The sequence below is a fragment of the Acomys russatus genome, chromosome 1 (assembly GCF_903995435.1).
Source record: "Acomys russatus chromosome 1, mAcoRus1.1, whole genome shotgun sequence".
Taxonomy (NCBI): Eukaryota; Metazoa; Chordata; class Mammalia; order Rodentia; family Muridae; genus Acomys; species Acomys russatus.
The window spans coordinates 24618401-24645702 of record NC_067137.1 but is presented as its reverse complement, the minus strand read 5'-3'; the positions used below and the strand labels follow the sequence as shown (position 1 = coordinate 24645702).

At 46.8% G+C, this 27302-nt stretch overlaps 1 protein-coding gene across 7 annotated transcripts in view; it reads left to right on the top strand.

Moving 5' to 3' along the window:
* Window positions 1-26684, top strand: part of Dtnb (dystrobrevin beta) — a 211532-nt gene extending 184848 nt beyond the window's left edge. For 4 of the 7 annotated variants that reach the window (XR_007830408.1, XR_007830406.1, XR_007830405.1 and 1 more), the window contains 5 exons: window positions 18086-18245; window positions 18938-19027; window positions 19919-19959; window positions 24906-24941; window positions 26417-26684. Coding sequence is in view for 2 of the 7 variants with exons in the window: in XM_051142935.1 (XP_050998892.1) it covers window positions 18086-18245; window positions 18938-19027; window positions 24906-24910 (255 nt within the window). In the remaining 5 variants the exon portion in view is untranslated. The remainder of the gene's footprint in view (window positions 1-18085; window positions 18246-18937; window positions 19028-19918; window positions 19960-24905; window positions 24942-26416) is intronic. The other 3 variants (XR_007830407.1, XM_051142935.1, XM_051142956.1) reach the window with 3 other exon arrangements.
* Window positions 26685-27302: the final 618 nt, after the last annotated feature.

Here is a 27302-nt window from a genome sequence, read left to right as displayed (position 1 = left end):
CCAAACCTTCTGGAGCCCATTTCATTGTTGAGTACAGTGGCGAAACTTTTTTGTTTTGTTTTAACTTTCTTTTTTTTTTTTAAGATTTTATTTATTTATTTTATGTATATGAGCGCTCTATCTGCATGTACACCTGTCCACCAGAAGAAGGCTTTAGAGAGTATAGATGGTTCTGAGCCACCATGTGGTTGCTGGGAATTGAACTCAGGACCTCTGGAAGAGCAGACAGTGCTCTTAACCACTGAGCCATCTCTCCAGCCCTGTTTTGTTTTGACAGAATTTCTCTGTGTAGCCTTGGCTATCCTGGACTCGCTTTGTAGACCAGGCTGGCCTTGGACTCACAGCAGTCCGCCTGCCTCTGCCTCCCAAGTGCTGGGATTAAAGACATGGGTCACCACACCTGGCAAGCAAAACTTTTTAAATGAAGAATTGTTTTGAGGGCTGGAGAGGTTGCTCATCAGTTAAGAGTACTAGCTGCTCTTCCAAAAGACTCAGGTTCAAATCCAAGCACCCACATGGCAGTTAATAACTGTCTGTAACTCCAGTTTCAGGGGATCTGACACCCCAACACAGGCATACATGGAGGCAGAACACCAATAGAATAATAATAATAATAAATTTTTTATCATATTGTTCTACTTGTAGATTTCTAGGACCCTCTGTATCCTTTTATTTTGCAATATGATAGGCAGATTTGGGCCCAGGGGTCCCGCTCAAACTAAGGCACCAGCCAAGGACAATACAGGAGGTAAACTTTAAACCCCTTCCCAGATCTAGCCAATGGTCAGAATATTCTCCACAGTTGAGTGGAGAGCGTGATATGACTTTCTCACGTACTATGGTGCCTCACATTTGACCATGTCCCCTGGAGGGGGAGACCTGGTGGCACTCAGAGGAAGGACAGCAGGTAGCCAAGAAGAGACTTGATACCCTATGAGAATATATAGGGGGAGGTAATCCCCCTCAGGAACAGTCATAGGGGAGGGGAATAATGGGAAAATGGGGGGGGGGGAGGAATGGGAGGATACAAGGGATGGGATAAACATTGAGATGTAACAAGAATAAATTAATAAAAAAAAAGAAAAAAAATAAATGGAATGTTTGTGAGAAAAAAATAATAATAATAAAATTTTTAAAGAATTACTTTGAGGTCAGGGTGGCCAGAGGTGCCAGATTTCTGGAACTGGAGTTACAGGTTAGTCGTGAGGCCTCCCCTGTGGGTCCTCTGAAAGAGCAGCATACGCTCTTAACCACAGAGCTCTCTCCCCAACCCTTCTATTCACAGAACACTGGAGACACCAAATGTGTGGGGGTTTGCACCAAACAGTTTTCTAATTCACTACAGACACCAATTGGTGCTGCTGTAGTTTCACTGTTTATGACACTAACCTACTAACTGGACTTAACCACAAGCCCCCAGGTCAAGGGCTCACCTCACAAGACTGACTCTGACTTGAGATACCAGTTGTAAGTACTGGTCTCTAGTCGCCTGCACTTCTGTCTGATTTAACTGAAAATGAGCAGATAGATAAAGAAGTACATCCTTGAAGGTCTAGAAGGCCCCTGTTGCAGGAGTTCTTCCCCTGTGTTGGGGACACTGCCTCTGGCATGTACATGTGTTCACTAACCTTTTCTTCAGAGTGATTAGGTTCTGCTTCGTAGGCTTGATTGGTCAGTCACTGGCCGTCAGTAATTAACTGCATCTCTGTTCTCACTCCTCAGAGGTCTGGGGAGGGCAGCAAGTTCTAACACTTTATCAGGCTCTGGCAAACAGCTGCTATCCTATCCTGAGAGCTGCCTTATCATACAGACACTCTTACCTTTCTGGTGGTTCTAAAGACTTTTAGAGGCTCTTGTGACTGAACATAGGACAGAAGATCAAATACACACTTACTATATCACAGTATTATAGTTATTTTGACTTTACAAAAGCTTGAGAGAGTAATGGATGGAGCTCAATTTTCTTAATTATATTTTATTATCAAATTATTAAACGAACCTACCTCCCTTACAACACAGCTAGCCTAAATAAGAGGAAAATGAGATTAAGGAAAACAGGAGTGAAACCTAGGTGTCAGTTCCTAGGAATGATTCTCCTGGTATAGTCAGCAGGATTTCAGCAGACCAGCAGTCCCACCAAACTTGCTGCTGGAACCTGGAACAACCGGAACCAGGAGCCTCGGCCAGAGCCCAAAGCCTCTGAAGCCTTCCCTGGAGCAGTTCTCTTTAGGAGCCTCTCAAAGTGCAGGGATGAACAGCCAAAAATCAAGTCCCAACACAAAGCTCTGCCTCCAGAGTGTGTGTGTGTGTGTGTGTGTGTGTGTGTGTGTGTGTGTGTGTGTGTGTGTGTATGTATGTATGTATGTATGTATGTATGTATGTATGTATGTATGTATGTATGAATCCTCTCAGTCTGTTCAGGGATGTTTTTCAGCTGGCAACAACCAAGCTTCAACTTCTAAGTGGAAAAACATCCTGCTCTCTCACATCCTGCTCTCTTCCCCATCCCACACGGGATCAAAACAAAAACAGGTTTAACTCCCCTACAGTAGTGCTGTTAGTTTAAATTTTTTGATGCTGGGGGGTCAGAGGTATCACCATCCTTAACGTATATGAGGTAAGCACAGCTTACTGAGGCTAGGGTTCTGCCTTCAGCCACCCCAGTGCTTTCACAGTGCTTTGAGTAACCTTCCCTAGCAGTCCTTCTGTCTGTCTTCCCTCTTTCCCTTGCCTCCTCTTTCCTCAGATACAAAGATTATAATTATAATTAAGGGCAGAACTGCATGGCTACTTCAGATCAGACTGCTCACTCAGTCCTGTACCCCATAGTTTCAGAAGCACAGTAGACTAGATTGGTCGATTTAGGGTTAACCTTGCACAGAACCGACCTGAGACTGTAATTAAAGGACCTTACGAGCTCTCTTCATTGTCATATCTCCAGTCACTGACCCAGCCTGCTGCACCTCAGTTACTCAATAAACATTTGCTGAGGGGAACCACCATTAGCCAGAAGGCTGCATGAGGTAACCATTGTGTTAATTGTGAGGTGCATAACCAGTTCAAGTGCCTGTAGCAGTGAGTCTACTCCAACTACTCTCAAGTAATAGGCAGATCCATTCCGGAGACTAAGTTGGGAAATCCTCTTTACAACAAGGAATCAGAAAAACAAATTTCAGCCCTGTGTGGTGGGGCACTCACCATTAAACCCAGCACTCAGAAGGCAAAGGCAGGTGAATCTCTATGAGTTGGAGGCCAGCCTGGTCTATATAGTGAATTCCAGGACCCCAGGACAATCTAGAGAGACTTTTTCTTGACAGAAAGAAGAAGAAAAGCACATTTCAGTGCTTCTAAAAATATTGGAGTGCCAAATTCATATATTGATATGATTTACTTATTCTGTCTAAAAAAATTATATAAAATAAAATTACCATTTGACACTGATAGTCTATAACATGCAGCATATCCCTAGTCATTTGTGTCATTTGAAAGTAATTTAATCATTGCTGAGTGAAAAACACCATGCCAACAATCTGAGGGTGCTGGTGGGAGTTATCTGCAAGTTACAAGGCAAAGGTAACGACAGCGATGGCGACAGGATGGTTGCAGTAAATGTGTGCAGTAGGACGCCTGACCCAGAACTGCTGCAGTCTGGAAGGACTGAAGATGCCCAGTGCCCTTTGGTGACATCTCAGCTCTGCATTTCCCCCCAGTGACAAATACAGCACATAGTTTCACTTCTGGATCTCCTAAAGTTCAGTGAAGTAAGCTGGCCAGGGTCCAGCTTCCCATGAAGCATTTCTGTGCTCCTCTTACCCAGATTCCTCCATGTTCCTTACACTGTAAAGAAGCCGCAATCTACTTCCAACACAGCAAGGAGTTGCCGTTCAGTCACTGACTCAGTGGCACTCTGCTGCATGTATTAGAGGCGATGAGCTTAGTCTGTTAGAGGATAAAAAAGGAAACCAACACAAAATACATTCTCAAATAGTATAAAAGTGATTTTCTGATTAGTAGGAAAGTAACTTTTTGTTTGAAACAGTGACTTAAATGCAGAAATATAAGCCAGGCCATTGTCATCCTGAGCCTTAAATACCTGCCCTCCTAAGTCTGCAAAGATTCGCAACAGTCCTCCACCCTTTTCCCTGGCTCCCAGTCTCTACACACACAGACTGTCTGCTGCATCTAGTACCCTTCAGATGGCTTTCTATCCAGTGTGCTTGTTCATTAGTCTTGCACCTATGTCACTGCAGGGCCCCAGCGGTTCCTTGTTTTGGTTTTGGTTTCATTTTATAAAAAGAGGAAATATAATTATACTCTCATAGCGCTCCTTGACCAGTAGCAAGGAGTTTTCAGTCAGGGTGACTAGAAAAGGAAACAATTTTTGGGTCTGAAGGACATATCTGTGTTTTCATCACTCCATGAAAGACACTCCAAGAAACAAGAGTTTCTACTGTCTTATTTCCATCCTGAACTGTATTTCTGCACTTTCCTTTCCTGACTGTAATGCATGTATGATATGAAAGCTGTCCCCCAAACTAGAGAAGTCCCTCCTCCCACATCTGAGGAGAGCGCATCGAATTCTAGGACATGCTTTCTCCAGAATGCTACCTGCTATCCAGATACCATGAAAGCAGCCAACGAAAAGGCAGAGTGGTCCATGGGTTCCCAGAATCTGAGAAGAAAATGAAGGTTCCTGCCAACAGAAGAAGTGAAAACCAATTATTCCGCTGGTTGAATTCTTGGTCATGGGACTAACTAAGCAGTCAAGTAGAAAGGCCTACTGATACCTAGAGATTTGCAGCTACTCCAGTGGAACCAAGTCTTCAACATAGAATCAGCTGTGGAAGCATCAGTAAGGGTCTGAGGGAAAATGCAGGGTAGGCAGAGAGGTGGGGGGATTGTGAGATTGTGAGAGAGGGGGGGGATTGTGAGATTGTGGATTCTCTCAAAAGCCCAGAGAATTTCATGGACATAGTAGCTAAGACAAGGAAATTTGAATTTGACAAAAAAGCAGGTTGGGGAGAGGTTAACTCTGCAAAGATTTTCTGTAGCGTATTAGAATACATATTCCTCTGCTGCTTTGTGGTACTGGAGTCTTAACCTGGGACCTTGTACATGCTAGGAAAGCACTATACTGCCAAGCTGCATCTCCAGCTCTTACAGATACTGCTTTTTTTTTTTTTTAATTTTTTTAACTTTATTTTTTTATGTGCATTGGTGTTTTGCCTGCATGTATGTCTGTGTGAGGGTGTCAGATCCCCTGGAACTAGAGTTACAGTTGTGAGCTACCATGTGGGTACTGAAAACTGAACCTGGTTCCTTTAGAAGAGTAGCTAGTGCTCTTAACTGTTGAGCCATCTCTCAATAGTTACGGATGCCTTTTTTTTTTTTAAAGCAGCTTTATCTTGCCCAACCATCACCCCGCCCCCTCAGAACCTCACCAAGGAAGTTAAAGTGGGTGTTGAGTCATGTGCAAGTGGCTAGCCCTTCTGACTGTCCTTGACAGTGACAGTTTCACTTCTGTCCTTCCAAGCGCATAAACCTTTTATAAGCATTTTATGCCACAATTCTTTTTTTTTTTTTAAAGATTTATTTATTTATTATATAATGTTCTGCTTCTATGTATGCCGGTATATCAGAGGGCACCAAATCCCATTATAGATGGTTCTGAGCCACCATGTGGTTGCTGGGAATTGAACTCAGGACCTCTGGAAGAACAGACAGTGCTCTTAACCACTGAGCCATCTCGCCAGCCCATTATGCCATAATTCTTTGATCTGTTGTCATTGACTCCAGTGAGAATATTGGAAAGGGGCTATACACAAAGAAGGCTGTATAGAAATCTAGTTGTTTGATGACTTGATGACTTTGAAACCCACTGGCCCTCACATCACTGACTTCTCAAGATACTGCAGGCCTGCTGAAATATAGATGTCACACCTCCACATGGCCACCCAGCACTTCTCAATAGCATAATGGCAAAGATTGATGCATATAGTTCTCAGTGCTCATCCTCACCAGCCCTGTGAGGCAGATGAAGACTGTCAGGCATAGAAGAGTTAAGTTACACACAGCTAACAAATGGCAGAGCTGGGATCTAGGCCCATCTAATGGCAAGGCCCAGAGTATAATGACCACATTGCATGCAGCAGGCACATGAAGAACAGGCTGTGGTGGTGGTGGTGGTGGTGGTGGTGGTGGTGGTGGTGGTGGTGGTAGTTGCTTGATGATTTTTGTTTTGGCTTTTGTGTGTGTGTCTGTGTGTGTCACAGTGTGCAGGGGCCTATAGATGCCAAAAGAGGGATTGCATCCCCTGGATCTAGAATTACAGGTGGCTCACAGCTACTGAGCCTTGAGCTCTGGTCCTCTAGAAGAGCAGCATCTGCTTTTAACCACTGAGCCATCTCTTCAGCTCCAAGTGGAGTGTAATTGGAAAAGGTGCCACTCTTCATTGTACAGGTGGAATTTCAATTTGCCTCATTGAATCTTAAAGTGTCGTTCGTAGACTTGCGTTTCTGCCTTCTCACTGACCTAGCTTTTGAATTAGGACCACGTCCTCCAAGGTACCTGTCCAATTTTTTGGGTTTTTGTTTGTTTGTTTTATAAAGGTTTTTCAAGACAGGGTTTCTCTGTGTAGCCCTGGTTGTCCTGGAACTCACTCTGTAGACCAGGCTGGCCTTGAACTCACAGCAATCCACCTGCCTCTGCCTCCTGAGTGCTGGGAGTAAAGGAATGCGTCACCACACCAGGCTGAACTTTTTCTCTTAGTGATGTTTCTGATCATCTTTCTGAGAATTGGCTTTGAAATTCTGCACTGACCCAGTGGAGAGAGCATCTTTCATAGAGATAGCTAACCCAGGAGGAAACAGGAGAATTCTAGCCTTAGAATGTGTGGCCTTTCTCAACTAAAAGTTAAATATCAACTTTCTTTTTTTTTTTTTAAAGATTTATTTATTTATTTTATGTATCCGAGTGCTCTGCTTTCATGCACACCAGAAGAGGGAATTAGATTCCATTACAGATGATTGTGAGCCAGCATGTGGTTGATGGGAGTTGAACTCAGGACCTCTGGAAGAGCAGCCGGTGCTCTTAACCGCTGAGCCATCTCTCCAGCCCCTCAACTTTCTTTTGTTCTTTGACTTTATTATAAGTTATAGTAAATTGTGCTGTGTTCCAGAAATTCAATATGCTTTCTTCCTCCCACCAAGAAAAACAAGTAAGCACCTTCCCTTCTACCCTTATGGTTCCAGGAATAAGTTCTGTAACTGTGACTCAAGTAGAGAGAAACTCATGATAGTTGAAAGCCAAGTGTACTCTACTACCCGCTGTCCACACTGCTGATCCACTTACAGAACACTGGCAATCCCAGAAGACCCCACAGGTCTCCGCGGTGAGAGACTGGCATATATGGGTCCTGAGTTTCATATCACAATGTAGGAACAAGGAGGTGTTAGTCCTCTGTAGAGGGACCTTATGCAGACCTATTGGTGGCCTTATCCGTCCATCAGATATGCAATGCATAGATATGTATTCTCGGAGGAGCAGAGGGACAGCATAGAAAGTCTCCTCAGTGCTGTATGAGGTGTCTGGAAACAAAATTTGTCTTTTTAAAAGGTCGTGCTGGCCTGTTCTTGCAAGTGGGTGCTGGCTAAGGCAGGATGTTCCAGCGCCTCCTTCCCTGCTTCAGTCAAGCCCAGGTGGACCACATCCTGCTGCCTTTCCTACTGCTGCTGGTCCTTTCTCGTCCTTGATCCCTGTTATGCATGAGATGTGGCTCCCATGCCCAGTCCTGACTCCCAGCAGTCCAATGAGGTGGTTATTTTTCATCCTGCAGCAGGGCTGACTGCAGAGGAGACAGCCCACCCTCTCTCCACAGTTAGTGGCGCAGCTGCATCTTCCCAGCATAGCTCCAGGACTAGCTCAAAATGATGTGTGAGCCTTTTACCTGTTCTGTGAGGGGAAATGTTCTGAGCCCGTTCATTATCTGTTCCAACCTCCATGCAGCCACAGCTGCCTTGCCTAAATTTCAGACTTATAGCTCCTCTCTCCCTGGATTTTGTTTTGTTTTTCTGACAGTGCACCTGACTGGTAACCAGCAGCAAAGAGGCCAGTTTGTTTTATTTAAAACACTGCGGCAAAGTGAAGGTAATCGTCCACACAGGCCATCTGCTGCCTGGCAGGTATCCATGAGTCAGGGAAAGAGATGGAGAATGAAATGTCCTCCATCCTGTTGCCATGATAACAGCCTGGTTGGGGGCGGGGCACAGTGATGGGGGAGGGCTTGCTCTCAACATTGCACTTTTTACCACAGACCTCTCTGGGCTTGGTTATTTGACTATAATGTGTACTAAGGAGATTTTTAAAAATCATACCTGTTCCATATGAAGGAGAAGAGAAAGAAGGGCTATTTATGGAGTCCCTACTGTGTGCCAGGTACCATACTGGGGATGCCTGAAGACAGCTAAGAGCTGATAGTTTTTATCAAAGACAGTGCCCCTTTCTCTGCAGCTGGTCCTCTGGCGAGTATGTCTGCCTCTGCGTCTGAGTTCTCTCTGCTCTGGGGAGGGATCGCTGTCCTCAGCTCACCTTCTTTGGCATTCTCTGTACCTGTCTTGGTTCCAGTATTTGATCTGTGTTCTAGATAAGGGACTAAGTCATAATCTGCATTCTCCTTTCCTACAATTTTTGTACTTGCTGGAAATGAAATGGATTCTTCTATACAAGATCACGTTAGTGCTGGCATTGTGGCTCAGTGGTAGAGGCTCAAGATTCTACTCCTCCCCAAAGGAAGCAGGAAGTCATAGCTTCAGTCCTGAGACGTCTAGACTGATTCCTGTCCCTTCTGACCTCAGGACTGTGGTAACAGGATCCAGCTCAGGCTTCTCTTAGCCGTTGGAGGCCTTCTACTGGTCATCTCAGTCTTTACATGCATAAAGTGAGGTAGGTCATAAGCCCCCGAATACATAAACATAATTGCCACGCACTTTTCTGGAGCCTGATGCAAAACTTTCTCAAGTTTTCTGTGTCTTTGCCAGTCTGTAAATGAGAACCAGCAGTCTGGATTGCCACTCAGCCCAGAGCGTGCCTCGAACTCTGCATTCCCAGCAGAACGACTTCTAAGAAGCATCTGACTTTCATGAACCTGAGTTATGGGACATTTATTGTGTTTGCTTATTGCTTAGACATGTGATTGGCCGTGCTGGATGCCAACCTTAGCTGTGGGTTGTGTTACAAGGACTGTGTCAGGAATCCTGTGAGAGCTCTGCGTATGTTGTGGGCCCAGTGGCCCTCCTCTCCGGGAGTCATCCCATTAACTCTTTCACTTTTGCTGAGGGTTTTATTTTATTCTCAAATTCCCCAGCTACCCACTGTGCTGCTCACTCTAGGCAAGTTGCTCTTAAGCCCCTGTGGAGAGGGACCTGCCTTGACCATGTCCATGGTATTGGAGCAACGTGCTAGTACACCATATTGCAGTACCATAGCTGGGTTCTTAGTGTCTGCCTGGCCTCAGCCTGAAGACTTACCTAATCACAGGTGAGTGAGACTCAGCAAGCTGAGAGGATTACTCTATACCTCGGGCACTGTCTCACTGTGCCCTGTTCCCTGTGTCTGTCATCAGCTTCACTTCTTCAAGACCTCTGTGCACAGCTTCTCTGGGATTGGCTGGATGCATGAGGAAGGTTAGCTATAAGCAGAGCATGTCATCAGGTGACCTTGAGACAGAAACATGTTCTTCTCTGAGGGGTTTCTACTCAATCCAAGCAAGGGCCACTTGGTGTTGTGTAGATTAGGTGATGTGGCGAAGATCATGATCACAGCATTATTTTATCTGAAAACACCTCAGATGTCAGCTAGCGTCCTCCTGTTTATGATGAGAAAGCTGGATCCTGGAAATGACAAGAGAGATGTGTGTGTGTGTGTGTGTGTGTGTGTGTGTGTGTGTGTGTGTGTGTGTGTGTACGTACACAGTTGAGAGACACCAAGTTTCTAACTTCTATTTCCAATCCCTTGTCATTGACCCACTCTGCCTTCCTCTGTGCTCTCCTGGGAGGATCTGGGTGGCTCAGAGCCCTCAGTTTCCCTTCTTTGGATGCAGAAAAGTGTTACAGGACACTGGTAATCATGGTCAACGCACCAGAGACTGGGCATTGGGACAGGCTACTGGACCCAGGGCCCACAGTGCCTTTTCACATTAGAAAAATGTTTTCCTGGTTACTCTTCCCTGCCCTTCTTTCCTCTCGTGGGCCTTTTCCTGGGGACCTTCAGCCTGTCATTGGGGCCTCTGGTTCTAGTCTCTTCCCCCAAATCTATCTGCCTAGTCTGTCAACCAAATTCCAACTGTGAATCCTGTTTTAAAGTAGTTATCTAAAAAACAAAAACATAGGGCTGGAGAGATGGCTCAGTGGTTAAAAGCACTAGCTGTTCTTCCCTAGGTTCCGAGTTCAATTCCCAGCAACCACATGTAGCTCACAACTCTCTGTGACTCCTGTTCCAGGGGATCGGGCACCTTCACACAGATGTTCAAGCAGACAAAACACCAATGCACATAAAATAAAAGTAAATAAAAATTTAAAAACAGTAAATTTGGTGCATGGATTACTTATTGTTGCACAGTATCATCCCAAAACTGTGGCTCAGAATACCATATCACCAGGTGTGGCGGTGCGCACCAGCCTGCGCTGTGTCAGACTGCCTCAGAAAAGGAAAAAGGGGCATGGGGAGAGGAAATGATGCCAATCATACTGCAGCCCCTCTAGGCCAGGAACCCTGCAGAGGCTCTGCAGGCTCACCCAGTCATCATCTTTTATAACCTGGCCTCCGAAGTGGCATCTGTCCTATTTGTCTGATTCATTAGAAGGAAGCCACTTGTTCAGCCAACATTCCAGAACTGGAGATTATTCCAGGATGTGAGCAGCGGGTCACTTTGGGCTGTCTGAGGCCTGGCTACCACATTTAGTTATTAGCTAGTTAGAGAATTTCACACAGTTTCCAATAATAGATTTACTGCTCACTGGGGATTATTGCCTGCTCTAGCTACTTTCCTACTTTCCATTACAGAAGGAAGGTTGGGAAACTGGACCCTCATCATCACTTGACAAGTACTTACTAACCATCAACCTGTGCCGAAGCACAATGGTGTAGGGGTGGAATGTGAGAAGCCACCAAAGAGCAGGGCTCGGGCCTTAGGAAGACATGGTCTCAACCTCAAGGCTGCTGTCGGGGTCCAGCAGGCAGGCATGCCCGGGTAGGAGTCACAGAGAGCGATGGGAATTGTGCCCCAGGGAAGAGAAGGCGTATCGGGCCTGTTGGCAAGTGGGGAACAGTCTCTTCAACACAGAGAATGCAACATTGCCAGCACTGTTGTTGTTGTGGTTGTGGTTGTGGTTGTGGTTGTGTTTTGTTAGAACTACAGAGAAATAGTCTCCTAACACCCCTGGACCAATGGCATACCAGTGCTCAGGCAGGACTGGGGCGCGCGCATATCTATGAGCCACACCGTGTCTTACCTGCCCTGGATACCTAAGTGCTCAAACTCTACCCAAGCATGGGTTCAATGGGTCCCTGACAGCTCTATCACACCACTTCTTTTTTTAAGATTTATTTTTTTCTTCAATTGTATTTGTATAAATTTCTACCCGCATGTATGTATGTGCACCGTGTGCTCTTGGCACCTGAAGAGGTCAGAAGAGGTAGTTCTATCCTCTGGAACTATAGTTATAGATGATTGTGAGGCCACATGTGGATGGTGGGAATTGAACTTCCATCCTCTAGAAGAGCAGCCAGGGTTCTTAACCACTGATCCATCCCTCCAACTCCCCGTCCCAGCACTTTTAATATGCAAATATCAATTAGCCGAAATTGGTGGCTGCTGTGAGGGAGAGTGCAGCCCTGAGGAACTGCCCATGGTCCAGTAGATAGTCTGCCACCCACCTACATACTGAACTAAGGACTTTTTTTTTTAAGTATGTGAAACTCGGCGGGAATAGTAGTGGCATGAGCTGCGGGGGGGAGGGAAGGGGAGGGATAGGGGTGAATTTGATCAAAACAAGTTATATGCATGTATGAAATACTCAAGTTAAAAAAGAGAAAGTTGGCTGTAACAGGATTCACTTGTAACTGGGAAGAAAGGATTCATACTCTGAAAAAGTAAGGAATGATATAATGTTTAATAATTACTGAAAAATGAAACAGTATTTCACAAAATTAAAAAAACTTAGTCATGTCACATTATATTAATCCAAGTTAGTGGACTTGGGGCTGTTTGTGCTCGGGGCTAGTACATTGTTACCAGTGAACATTTGTGCATTTTAGGTGGGCTTGTGTTGCGTGTCTCAGGGAGCACTTGGGAGCAGAGTTTGCTGGGTTACATGGGTTAGGCTATGTTTAATATTCTGAGAAACTGCCAAGATCCAGGCAGCTTCTCAGGGTCCACAGCAGTAGGGGGTTTGGGGTCCCCACACCCTTGCCAGTCTTTTCAGCTGCAGCTGTTTCTGAGCAGAGCGTATGTGTTGTGTCTGCAGTGCCCTCCCTTGGCGCTCTGCATGTACGTAATTTTGCTACTCAAACACCTTCTTTGAGGAAATGTGTTCTCAGATTTCACCCGTTTTGTGGTTGGATTGTTTGTCACATTATTGAGTCAGGAGAATTCAGTGTATGTTCCAGGCACTGTTCTACTTCAAATACCATTTGTGGATGCTTTCCTTCAGACTGTGCCTTCCTCCTGGCTCATATCCAACGTAAATTTACCATCTTTAACTGTAAAATTCAGTGGCTTTTTAAAAACTCTATCCACAGAGTTGTACGATCATCATCACCTTGAGTCTCAGAAACTTCACACCCATTGGCAATCATTCTTCATCCTTCCCAACCCACCCGCCTCGTAAGCACTAATGTGCTTTGCCTATAATTTCCCTGTTCTGGAAATTTCATATAAGTGGAATTTTTAGAATGCATGGTTTTCCTGTGAATGGCTTCCTTCACTTAGCACAGTGTTCTGAGATGTGGTGGTGGTTTGAGTAGGTATGACCCCCATCAGCTCATGTGTGTGAATGCTTGGCCCGTAGGGAGTGGCACTGTTAGGAGCTGTGGCCTTGCTGAAGGAAGTGTGTCACTGTGGGGTGGGCTTCGGGGTCCCCTATGCTCAAGCTACTCCCAGTATGGTAGATAGTCCCCTTCTGCTACCCATGGATCAAAATGTAGAATTTCCAGCACCATATGTGGCTCCATGCTGCCATGTTTCCTACCATGATGACAATGGACTAAGTCTCTAAACTGTAAGCCAGCCCCAGTTACATGTTTTCCTTTCTAAGCGTTGCTGTGGTCATTGTCTCTTCACAGCTATAAAACCCAAGACAGGTGTAATTGGTCCTCCATTCCTATTATTACCTCGTACTGTTCCACTGTATGGGTAGAGCACGCTTTAGTTAAAGCATTCATCACTCAACTTCTGAGTTGTTTCCACTCTTTGGTTGTTATTTAATGTTCTTGTGAACATCTGGACACCAGTTTTTGTTCAGACATGTTTTCATTCCTCTTGGTTGAATATATACCCGGGAGTGGGATTGCCATGTCCTGTGGTTCTCAGCCCTTTAAGGAGCTGCCAGACTGTTTTCCAAAGCAGCTGCGCCATTTTATGTTGCTGCTGCTGTCCGTGTCTGAGGATTGCAGTTTCCCCTCATTCTTGTTGGCACTTGTTATCTCTTTTGTAGAATTCATCCTAATGGGTGTAAAGTGGTATCTCATTGTGCTATTCATTTCTTTCCCTAATGTTTAATTAAGTATCTTTTTCATGCCTGCTGGACTTTTTTGTATCTTTAGAGGATTGTCTGATTGATCTTTTGCCCATTTCTAAATTAGATTATTTGTTCTTTTATGACTGATTCAGGAAAGTCCTTTGTATGTGCCAGGTACAGGTCCCTTATCAGATGTGTCATCTTAAGACTTTTCTCCCTTTGTGTCATCCTTTCACTTTCTTTTGTTGTTGTTTATCACTTAAAGTTTTTGTTTTATCATTTTACGAGTGTATGCACATGTGCCCATGGAGGTCTGAAGTGGGCAATGGTTCCCTTGAAGCCACCTGATATGGGTGCAGAAATCTAAACTCCAGTTCTGTGACAGCAGAGATCTCTCCAGCCCTGATCCTTTCTTTACTGAAACAGGCTGTCATGCAGCCCAGGTGCCTTTGATTGACATTCATTGTGCAGCTGAGGCTGGTCTGCAACCCCAAAGCCTTCTGCCTTTCTCTCCAAAGTTCTGGGAATAGCATACCCAATACCCAGCTCTTCTTCTTTTTTTTCTTTTTAGTATTTCTTTTTTTACAGATACATTTATATTGTTACACATACATAAAATAAACTACATACAGCAGGAAGAACCACAAAACAATCAGGAATTATATAAATATTAACATACATAGTGATTTGGTTTTTTGTTTTGTTTTGTTTTGTTTTGTTTTTGAGGCAGGATCTTTCTTATGTAGCCCTGGATGTCCTGAAACTCACTATATAGACCAGGCTGGACTCAAACTCAGAGGTCTGCCTGCCTCTGCCCCCCGCCCCGTTCTATTCTAATTTTATTTAGAGTATTGATCCATTTTTTTTTTAAGTTGATCTGCCCATATGGAGTTTGATGACTTATTCTGAAGAGCAAAGAGTGTTTTATTTTGTTTTTTAACCAAAAGATGATAATTTTATATCTCTTTGCAGCATGTTCTAATCTAATATATGTGCTGTATTGATTAACTATATCTATCATTATAAACAGGTAATAATTTCTTGTGATAAGAACATTTAAGGGCCGGGCATGGTAGCGCATGATTTTAATCCCAGCACTTGGGAGGCAGAGGCAAGTGGATTGCTATAAGTTTGAGTCCAGCCTGGTCTACAAAGTGAGTCTAGGACAGCCAAGGCTACACAAAGAAACACTCTCAAAAAACCAAAATAAAAAGAAAAAAACAAGAAAAGAAAAGAAAGAAAGAGAAGGAGAAGCGGTGATGCACACGTGTAATCCCAGCACCCCAGGAGGCAGAGGCAGTCAGATCTCTGAGTGCGAGACCAGACTGGTCTACAAAGCAAGGCCAGGCCAGCCAGGGCTAAACAGAGAAACCCTGTCTCAGAAACAAACAAACAAACAAAAAAAAAAAACTTGGAAGTTTCCAAAGGGGACAGTGAAGGGACTGAGCCTTTGAAGAATTGGTAGTAAAGGAGTCTTCAAGTTTATCTGTTTTTAGATTAAACTAAGTTACACATATAGTTATTCACCTGGGGTGGCTTATGGTGTTGTTCTTGATCACCTTCTGAGCTTTGATATTTCTTAAATTAAAACAGACACAGAGCTGGTATTGTGGTGTGCCTGTAGTCCCAGTACTTAAAGGAGCAGGAGTCTGAGGCTGCCCTTAGCTACATAGTAAGTTCAAGGCCAGCTAGGGCTACATGAGACCCTATTAAAATAAATAAATAAACACACAAAAGTTGAGCAAGAGTCACAGAGAACGGGGCAGAGCGGCATGCTCCAGGGAGCCCAACGTGTGACTGCAGCAGGAGCATCTGAGGTGCAGGCCATATCTCAGAAAGCAGACCTAAAGGAAAGGAGCCCTAGTGCACAAAATAGTTCACTCAGCACCCACATGGCTACAGCACTGCTTGGGACATGTTCTGTCCGTGTGCTGTGTCTGAGCTAGATCCCCAGGGGAATTCACAAGAACTCAAAATCCTTGCATCTCTCCTTCCAGTTTTGCTCCCACAAAACCCTCCAATCTGACTGAGTCAGGGATCTACCTCTGGTTAGTTTATTCCTCCAGCTGCCACACCCTATTGTTCCAAGCTATCTTCAAAACTATACCAGGTCTTTCTCATGGCACCTCTTGGGGGTCAGCCCTGCCAAGAGAAAGCTAAATATCTCCCTCCCAACCGCTGGCTGTCAAGAATGCCTTCAAGTGGATGAACACAAGCCTCAAACATCTATGGGAAGCGCATGGCTCCAAGAGTGGCTGCTGATGCTCTGGGTGAGGAGTGTCAGGGTTTGCAGACTGAATCAGTAGTGGAGGCAGCAATAAGATTTTCCCATGAAGCACCTGTTGTCGAGTAAGGGGCATTCTTGTTGTAGACCGAGAACTGGAAGGGGGAAGTGCAAGTCTGTTAGGAGTGCATTGTGGGTGACAGTCTGTTAGGAGTACATTGTGGGTGACAATCTGAGTCTTCTCAACTTGGTTATTTTGAAAAGAGGAGGATGTTCCTGGACTGACAAACGCTACTGAGCCTCAGTGGTTGGGGCCCAAAAGAGCTAGCAGAATCTGAAAACTTTTTAGTTTCTCTAAAGAAGATGATGTCTGCCATGTTGTCATAAAGCCCTTAAACAAAGAAGATAAGAAGCCCAGGACCAACACACCCAAGATTCAGCATCTTGTTACTCCTTGGGTAACTCCTGCAACATAAACGCCAACATGTTGCTCTGAAGAAACAATATCCCAAGCAAAGCGAGGAGGCTGTAGGACATGCTAAGCTTTTAGAGAGCACACAGGAAGCCAAAGAAGAACACTGGCAACAGAATGCCAAGAGCTTTAACTTGTAGTCTGAGTCCAGTTTTTAAGAGTAGCCAGGCGGTGGTGGCGTACACCTTTAATGCCTTTAATCCCAGCACTCGGGAGGCAGACAATGTGAATTCAAGGCCAGCCTGGTCTACAGAGCAAGTCCAGGACAGCCGAGGATACACAGAGAAACCCTGTCTCGAAAAACCAGGAGTAAGAGGAGGGGAGGAGGAGGAGAAAAAGAAGAATGGATAGCAGGGTGGTAGTAGGGCATGTCTTTCATCCCAGCACTCAGGAGGTAAAGGCAAGCAGACCTCTGTGAGTTCAAGACCAGCCTGGTCTGCATAGTTCCAGGACAGCCAGGGCTCTGTGGGGAAAAAACAAAACAAAACCCTGTCTCAAATAAATAAGTAAGTGAATAATGACTAAATTATCAGGCTTTCCTGAGGAAAGCTCCCCTCTAATGAGCATTTGGCCACTCTCACCTACTCCCAGGTCTGCCCAAACAGATGTACCGAGAAGGTGTGGCAGGTGACCAGCCCCTGTACTCAGGAGTACAGCTGCCTGGGTGGGATCTCAGGGGTGAGAAGGCTGCCCTGGGAGAGGAAGGGGTTATTCTGGCATCTGCCTCTGCTGCACTATGCTTCCTCCCACACACTCTCAAGAAGCTTCTCACGTAACCTTGCTATTTCTGTCCACAAAAGTCATATTAAAAGATAGCCACTTTCTTCTTCTCCTTCCCCTCTTCCTCCTCCCCCCCCCCCCCCCCCCCCCCCCCCCCCCCCGGTTTTTGAGACAAGGTTTCTCTGTGTAGCCTTGACTCTCCTAGACTTGCTTTGTAGACCAGGCTGGCATCAAACTCACAGTGATTCCACTGCCTCTGCCTCCTGAGTGCTGGGATTAAAGGCGTGTGCCATCACGCCCAGCTTTTTTTGTTTGTTTGTTTTGTTTTGTTTTTCAAGGCAGGGTTTCTCTATGTTATCTTGGCCATTCTGGACTCGCTTTGTAGATCAGGCTGGCCTCAAACTCAGTGATCCACCTGCCTCTGCTCCCCAAGTGCTGGGAGGCGTGCGCCACCACGCCCAGCTAGATGGCCAGTTCTTGGGGAATCAGATAAGAATGGGCACAGAATGTTGACATGCACACAGGATGTTTATGGGTTTTCCCTTTCTTGGAACCTCCCTTCTGTTATCCTTCTGACCAACATGTCCACCACAGGGCTTCCGCCTCTCTTCCTGACACTTCTTTCCCACCTTCTCAGCCATTCTTTTTGTCCTTCTTTTTGAGACAGGTTCTCACCCTGTAGCTTTGAACTTCCTCTGTAGCCCAGGCTGCCTTTGAATTCCCAGCCATCCCTCCTGCCTCCTAAGTGCTAGATCTCAACCTGCTCTTACAGTGCTTTCTCCTACCCTGCTCCTTCCCTCTTTCTTTTCTTCCTTTCCCAAGTCCTGGCTCTTTTTATTTTTTATTTTTGTAAAGCATGACTCTGGGGCATGTTTTCCCCTTTCCTTGGAGAGATTAAACAACCAAGGTGACATGTTTTCTCTCTGGTCCTCCCAGGCTCAAGCCACAGGGTCACCACACACATCACCCACTCATGGAAGTGGCCGCCCCATGCCTATGCCTGTGCGTTCTACATCTGCCGGCTCCACCCCAACCCACGGCCCACAGGATTCACTGAGTGGAGTTGGGGGAGATGTACAGGAGGCCTTTGCCCAAGGTGAGTCTCCAGGCGAGTCTGTGGAGCTCTGAGGGGCTGAAAGCACATACAAGATGCCTGCCAGTTGCTTTCCTTTTGTGCTGGCTCTTTCTCTATGATGGGCTGGTCTTCCATGGGAGGTCTGCAGGCACATGTGTCTGGCGTCCTGGCTTCTGAGCCCTGGACTGAAGGAAATGCCTTATCTCTTCCTGAGGAATTGTATGGAATAAACTCAGATCACACATTTGACCTATAAGGTCCTTATAACAAGCAAGAGCAGGAAGAGTAGTACTCTCCACAGGACTTAGCTGGAGGTCAGTAAGCATGCGCTAGCCACAGCCAACTGAGGACCCAGGCACATACAGTCTTAAATAAGGGGTGAGGGAGTCTTGGGAGGGAATGGAGACAAGGACATGGGAGACAGTGGTGCTGGAGAGTTCAGCTCCTCACCTCAAGACTGAGGAGCACCCTGGGGCAAAACTCACCTAAAACCCCACTCTCTACTGCGGTGCCTCCAGAGCATGGACTTGACAGGCTCCTGCTCTTCCAGTGGAGAAGATGGAGTGGAGACGGTGGGCTCCTGATGTGCGAAGCTGCTGTGTTCTCCCCTGGTTGTCTCTGCACCCGTGTCCCAGGGCCTTGCTGGCTGGGGCATCTCCCATGCCTTCCTCCATGCTCACCCACCTGCATTGCCATCTGTTCTGACTCCTCAGGTACAAGGAGAAACCTCCGCAATGACCTGCTGGTGGCTGCTGACTCCATCACCAACACCATGTCATCCCTGGTGAAGGAGCTCCACTCAGGTGAAACCCAGAGCTCCCTACCACTCTCCTCCTCCTCTCTGTACCCGTGCCCCCTGCTCTGCCCCACCACCTGGCACACAGTCCTTCTTTCCTACTCCATTTTCCCTTCTAGGAACACACAGGATCTTCACCCAGTGCCTCCCTCCCTCCTACATGAGATTACAGTTTCTATTGAGAACAGTCTGATGGAGCAGACACAGTTCCAACTTGAAGGAAACTCTGCTCTTCAGCCAGACCCCTTCCTTACTCCCTCATCTCTGTTCACGCTTTGTCCACAGCGGCTCTTTCCCTAGGCTGGCCATCACCTCACTCTGAAGCTCTCCCGGACGCGGCCACCTGTCTGCTCCAGCCGCCCTTTGGCCTCCTCCTGCTTGATTCTGTTTGAAACTCTTGTCTTCTCCTTTTGCCCATGACCAGGCTCTGCTCTCACCTGAAGATTCCACTGCAGCTCCCTCCGTTCTTCATGCTCAGGCCTATTTGACTTCTGTCTCCATCTCTTCGTGACTCGGCCACTGTAGTGGCTTCTTAGAGTTCTCTGCTTCACAGCCTTTCCCCCTCCCACGAGCTGGGAAAGGAGAGGATAAAAGGCCACCATACCCACAAGTGCCCACAGGTCCATCAGTGACATAGACACTAGGTGGTTAGAAACTCTTTTCCAGCCACGGCATTTCTATGGGGGCTGCAGCATTCTCAGCAAGGGCCCATCTCTGTCCTTCATGCAGTACTCTGCAGGGTTGCAAAGTGAAAGCACAGAGCAGTGTTTCCGTGGGTTATTCAGCCACTCCTATGGAAGGCAAGCCCAGGGTATTGTTTTCAGCAGGGGAAAGCATCCCCTTTAGGGTTGTCATCTTTTCCACACCTCTGCCCTCAAGTCCATCTGTTTTCCTGCAGGTGAGATAACACATGTATCCTGATTGGCTTTCCCAGCTCAGGTCAGTTGCCCATTCTGCCACAGGAGATATGATGTCCTTACCCTGTTTCGTCCTGTTTCATCCTGTTTCTCATGTCCACAATGAAGCTTAGCCCCTCACTGTGCATGCATTGGGTGGAGGGAGGGGGCCGGTGCTTCAGGATGACCTCACAGGTGACTAGACAGCCTTTTCTCTAACATAGTTCCCTAGTAGGCTTAACTTACAGTGTTAGAGGGATTTTCTTAGGGATTCTGAGGCCATGCAGATAAAGTACAGTTTTGCTCCCGGCCACTTGCTACGGTTTATGCAAAACAAGTGGCTCACGGGTGAGCTCAGTACTCAAGAGTGAGAACACAATGTGATTGACAGGAACTGAGTCAGGCATGGTAGTGAATGCCTGCAATCCCCAGTACTTGGAGGCTTATGAATCCACAGCCCATCTAGGCTACATGGTGGGGGTTGGGGTGGGGACAGGAATATCAGCGTGTCATTTAGAAAGTACATTAGTGAGCCTTCATCCAACCCCCTTATTTTAGAAGGTGATTTGCTTGAGATCACACAGTGTGCAGAAGAAAAGCTAGTTCTAGAGCTTAAATGTACAAAAACATGAAGACAGGGCTCTGACCCCACCCAGGACAGAGGACAGGCCAGCTTCTATGAGGCCCCAAGCACAGAAGCCTATAGGTTGACACAGACAAATGTACGCATGACCCAGTATCCTTGTTAAATACAGAGATAAATCTTGTTCCTCAGTGGAAAGGAGAGAGCCCTGCACAATATAGCGCGTGTTGACTTCTTCCTTGAAGGTGGCTTCCAGGGCATCCTCTAACTCACAGTAATCCACCAGCCTCTGCCTCCTGAGTGCTGGGATTAAAGGCATGCGCCACCACCACCCAGCCTCAAAGATATTTTTAAATAATGGAACCATAGAGTTCAAAGGGGTCTTAAAGATATTTGATTGAGGCCTGGAGAGATGGCTCAGTGGTTAAAAGCACTGACTGCTCTCCCAGAGGACCCGGGTTCAGTTCCCAGCACCCACATGGCAACTCACAACTGCCTGTAATTCTTTTTCCCAGGGCATCCAACAACCTCACATAGACATACATACAGTCAAATACCAATGTACATAAAATAAAAATAAAAAACAAGCTGGGCGTGGGCATATCTTTCAAGGCCCGCCTGGTCTGCAAAGCAGGTCCAGGGCAGCCAAGGCTACACAAAGAAACCCTGTCTCGAAAAAACAAAAACAAAAAGACAAACAAATAAAAAACCCAAAAAAACCAAAAATAAAACAACAACAAAAACGAATTAAAAATATTTTTAAAGATATTTGATTGAACTTACTGTCACTATAAAAGCCTCCAATCTGAATATTTCCAGAAGGCTCATTTATAGCCAGCTCTAATCACTAGAGATTGCTTCCTTATTAGGAGCTAAAAATTCCCATTCTGTTGTGGGCTGCTCCCCACCTAAACCTGCCCTGAGTCTAGTCTTCCTTCACAGGCCAACTTTCAAGTGTTTAATGGGAGATGGCATGGTTACTACCAAGTTCTCTTCTCTTTAGTCAATTCTGCTCAATCCCTTTAACACTTCAACTATTACATCATTGTCTGCTTTCCTGCTCAGCTATACCTAGTGAGATGTGGCCAGCACCCAGCCCTACTTCAAAGCCCAAGTTAATCTGCGTTTCCTCCACCGTGCACTTCTATGATTGTTTTCTTGAACTTGAATGCAAAATACCAAGTATGAGCCTAGTAGATAGTGTGTGCGCGCGCACGCGCACACACACCCATCATTGAGTATGTCAGCAGGTAGCATCATGCCCTCTGCTTCATGGGTGTGTGGAGTTCCAGTCAAACAGTGCCAGAGTCTGGAGCTGCTGGGCATGAGCAAGGGACATTTATATACCTGGAGGCTGCTTGCTGCCTTAGGTCTCTGCCTCAGACCTCCCAAGATGCCACACTCACCTGCCTCCCACACTAGTGCTAGATCAAAGGGTCACTGGCCTCCTTGGACTTGTTTCCATAGCAGAGAAAGAAGAGAAGATGCAGGATGAGAAAAAACAGAGGTAAAGGCAGGTCAGGACTCCAGTATGAGTGGGAGGCCGTGCTCTAGAGAAGTGGATGCCAAGTTCCTTCCCCTTTGTTTCTGACATCTCTCCTACCACATCCTCCCCAAATCTGCAGCGCCCTCAGTTCCTCCTGCCTGTTCTCCCCTCTGAGGTATGCCCACAAGTAGTAATGTCAGGTGACTTACTCATACTCTGGGATACAAACAAGTCACAAAACATCACCTGCCCACTGTCCTCATGGGGTTGATGGTCTAATTGGAGAAACACGACTGAGATGTGCAGAAGTGGGGGCGAAAACAAATCAGCAGAAAGGATTGATCAGAAGTACTGAGTGCTGGCTGGGGGAGTAGCTCAGTGGGGTGCTTGCCTAGCACGCCAAAGCCCAGGGTAAACCCCAGAACCACATAAACCATAGGAGCGGTGGCACACACCTGCAGCCCTGGTACTTGGCAGGTGAAGACAAGAGGATCAGAAAGCCATGCGCATCCTCTGCTGCAAAGTAAGCTCAAGACCAGTGTGGGCTACATGATGCATTGCCACATAAAAGATAGGTGGATGGATGGATAGATAGATAGATAGATAGATAGATAGATAGATAGATAGAAAGAAAGAAAGAACCCACCAATAAGTGTATAATAAATAATACCAAGACTTTCTAAAAAGGAAGAGACTTGTAGGTTGGAATAGATGGCTTCCTGGAAGAATAAAAGCAAGAAAGAAAGGTGTTGGCAAAGGACAGTAATTCCTTCCTTGCCTCACTATGCATAGAATCTATTTATGTACTCGTTATGTGGGAAGAGAACTGATTTCATGTAAGATCCCATGTGATCCTTAACGCTGAGATATGCAGGTGATAATATTCCCATTTTAGTAATAGGGAAACAGATTCTAGGGGAGTCTGTTCATGTAGCCTCTGAGTGGGAATTAGTGGGCTTGAAGTGGGCCTTTCCAACTCTAAACCTCATACTCTTGATTGTCACCTTTCAGTGGGATATTAAACAGATAACAAAATCCTCGAGACACTTGAGAGTCTCAAGTTATGTCTTAAATATACAAGATGTTGCTTCTTGATTCCTCCAGAACACAAACCCCCCTGAGGCAGAGATTTTGGCCTGTGTTGTTAGTGGTGTGTTCCTAGGTCTGGAATGGTGCCTGTCTTCTAGTAATGTCAGCGAATGAACTGTCTAAGGCAACGAACAGGGCACAGGCTGGCATTAAGTGAGGAGTGGTTGGCCAGCCTTAGAGGTGAAGGGGGAAAGCAGGAAAGGCGAGGAGGGACCAGCCCTGGCTCCTAGCTACTTCCTAGCCTATAGGTTGGTCTGTAACACAGCCATCTTCATTTGGCTTTACAGTCCCAGACAAGGCTCCGAGGCTTATTAACTGGACAGGTTAATAAGTGGCAGAACTTGGATTCACCCCAGGCATCTCCAACCCCAAGCCCAGCGCTTTAATCTAGGCAGAACACTAGACTAAGTGAAGTGGAGCCACCCCCGTGGGAGGTGGAATGCAGTCAGGGGGAAGCAGGCTAGAAACCCCTCAGAACATTGGCTCTGTAGTGCTGTTTGTCCCTTGGGGTGGTATGGATGAGAGGCCACTGGGTATGAGTCAGTGAAAATGGCTGGCCTGGCCACACTTCAGGCTGTCAGAGGAGAACAGCCATTCAGAGGTCCTGGTCCAGATAAGATGGGCAACAGGGCAGGAGGAACAAGACATGTCCACATGTGTAAATGCTCACCCAGCCCCAGGCATATGCCCATACCCTAACCAAACTCAGCATCGCTGTGAAACATTCTTGACTAAAGACATAGCCACTGCTGCTTTGGTCTCCCTTCCCATGAGCCTCCCTGCCCTAGGAGCTCCTCTGGGCCCCTCCTTAGCTTCCCTCCACTTCCCCAAAGCAAGAAGCCCTGTCTCTGTCACTGGCTGAGCTCATCAGTACCTTTCTGTCTGCTCTTAGCCTCTCCCTGTATTCTAAGCCACATGTCTGTGTGAAGGCTTTCTGTGGCATGTAGGTGCCACCTCTAAGGACTAGAGGGTAGAGTTAGGGTGCAAAATGAGAGTTTTTGTTTGCCTCTCAACATTGTGTGGGTCCTTGCAGATATGGTATGGGAGAACATTTATCAATAACTATTGATCTTGCAAAGAAAGATTGTGACCTAAACACAACCCAGTCATCCAGCACACTGGTCTGTTGAGCACACAAGTCATGAGCACCAAATGAGTACTTTGGAAGCACTCTGACTGAAGCAGGCTCCCCTTTCCTGCATTCATGCCTAGCTGTCACCTCTGTCTGCTCTACCTTGCCTATCTGAACCCTAGAGAAGGCATCCTGCCACACTGTGGTGCCCTTCCTAGGACATCCCCTCATACCAAGTGTGACACAAGATCACAGAATGAGACCGACTGTTGCCTCCTCTGGTGCCCCAGCATCCACATTTATCTGAATCACTCCAGGGCTTCTGTGCCCTTCAAAATGTCCCCAATGCATATCTGGGCAGCAGTGGTGTCTCAGGACAGAAATGGACTCAGAGCATCCAAGGGGGACCTGGATAGCAATATTGTCCCAGAACATAGAGAAGCAATGTCCCCATCAAAAGTGTTCCCACCTTGTTTCCTTTTGGAACCAAACAGGCTCTGACCCCTCTGTAACTGCTCCCTAGAGTTATGGTGACTCTGCTTCCATTGGTTGATTTTCTTCACCACACTCTGTCAGTTGAGTTGTGGGTTGTAGGTGATCTGCCTCTTACCCCGATATCCCTGCAGGAAAGTTCAACAGAAAGGGAGATACAAGTCTAGCCCTTGGGCCGGGTGGGTCAGGAAAGCCCCCTTAGAGGAGCCCAGAGGACTGAGGAGAGCCTGACTGTGACCTGTGCTGTTTCTGCCTGTGCTGCTACAGGTTAGCCGAGGAGCCACCAGGACACAGGAAGCTCAGGTGAGTAATGTCCTCGCCTTTCTCCCGCCTCCTCCCATCACAGGTCCCAAGCCAGAGCAAGCCTAACTTAAGATTAGGATGTCCTTGAAAGAACCCAGCTGCACCTTTTCCTCTTCTCCCCACAGTAGCCTACACTGTGCCTGTTCACTAGCCTGTCTTGCATTGCATGTCATGGCCTGATGTCACCATGTCACCAACCACCTCCATGCGCTTCTTCTACCTCTGTACCCGTCCTTTGTAGTCACTGTCTACCCCACAGCAAGAATTCCCCTGGGATCGTATCACTTAACACTGCCTCCTAATGTGGTCTCTACCCAGTCACACTGACTGCAAAGAGCCAATGAGTCAAAAGACAGACACTCTTCTGATCTTAAGGGACCAGTCTTAAAGAACAGTCCCTCCCCCCTTTTTAAATGTGTATTCTGATGGTAGCTAAGCTACACACTATTGGAACTTCCGAGGTTTTTGTTTTTAGTTTTTTAATTTTTCAAGGCAGCGTCCTACTATGTAGTAACTAGCTGTCCTGAAAACTTACCATGTAGACCAGGTTATCCTCCAACTCATGAAGATCCAACTGCCTCTGTATCCTGAGTGCTGGACTAAAGAGGTATACCACCACACTTTGTCTCTACTTAATTTTTTTTTTAAATTGGGTATCTTTTTCAATCTTCAAGGTAGAAAATCCAGGGCTGTGGCACCACCAACCAGAAAAGGAACTTTCTCAGATAACCTTCTAAGTGGTGTTATCTCAGAGCTGCCTCTTGGCTGGACTGGCTACCTCCCTCCTTGCAAGGCCAGCATACTTGGTTTGCAGAGCTAATTGCAGATTCCCCCCACCCACCCACCCAGGATACTGCTTCTCAGTGTATGCAGATTAGCCCCCTCCTGTGGCAAGCCCAGGCTGCCATGCATGCACTGGTGATAGGTCAGGAACTGACTCAAAGACCTTCAGGAGCCTTCCAGGTCTTCTCTGTCCCTAGGGCAAGAGGGACTGCATTTAAGAGAGTTATGTGACCAAAGCTCACACTCAAGAACTTGGCTCCAAAGCTATAATCAGCTGATGTCTTTGCCTATGACCCATGTGAGCAGCTATGAGAAGCCAGCAGTAGAGACAGATGAAAGGTGCCATATACTGCAGCCCGCTCTGCTGCCAAAGGCTTCCTCTCCTCTCACGGTCATCGGACTCTCTGCATTCTCAGCCCAACTCCTCTACCACGCCTCCTCCCCTTCCAAACCGTTTTTTATTCAGCCAACACACTTTCCCACCCCTGTGACATAAGCAATGACCTCAGAAGGCAGACGTCCTCTCCCACCCAACCCTGTTCCACCTAGAGAGAAAAGACCCTACATACACAAATGAAGAGCTGAGAGAACAGGCATCCTCCCCGCTCCATGCAGATCCTCTGGTTCACAGCTGTTAGCAGCTTTGCCCTGAGCCCCTGGTGTGCTTATGACTAACAGTCTGTCTTGTACAGGCACAGAGGTGGAGGAGCAAGCTGGCACCGACAAGACAAGGGAAGGTCTACCCAGAGGCACATTCCTATCCGTCTTTCTGCTGCACACCTGGACCGGGCTTGCAGGCTGCCAGACTCACTCAGCCACCAGAGAGAGGAGCCAAGTCTATGGGAAGTGGGGAGGGACTGCCTGGGGCCCCAGCTGGTGGGCCTCCTTGCGTAGCCCTGCATGTACTAGCGTCTGCATTCCTTCCTCAGGGCATGGGCTCATCTCTGCATCAGGAATTTACCAGGAGATGGAAAAGAAAAGAAAAAGCGCTGAGCCCGTGTGTGTTCCTGACCTAATGGGGTTCCTCCTGGCAGCTGGCCAGCCCAGGGTACTCTCCCCAGTGTGGGCACACAAGTTTCTCTCCTACCTTTGACCTTTAAAAACCAACAGATCTTCTGTCTATGCAAAGAAAGCTGCAGGCCTTGCTCAGTTCTACAGACATTCACACCCTGGCCTCAGTGCTAAAAATAGTCATAGCTAGCCACCCCCCCCCCCCTTCCTCTCTGAACTGGTGAGGCTTCCGCCTGCTCAGTGCTGTTGTTCTACAGCCAGGAGGAGGGCAGAGCACTTTGTGGTCCAGTCAATGGGGAGGCAGCAGTGTGCTTAGTGCCAAGCTGGGGCTGGCAGCCAGGGGGCGCACTGCCTGGGTGCTGCACATGCATCCTCTCCTGGGGTCCTGTGGCACACGTGATCACCAAGTCCAGTTCACATTGATTTTTTCCCCCTGCTCCCTGAGCTCCAGGATGTTATTTTTAGTAGGAAAGCTACTATAAATATTTATAAAGGGCAGTGACTAGAATGAAGCAAGAGGGCCCACAGCTGGCATTGCAGCATTCCCCACCCTCCTCTGCAGACCCT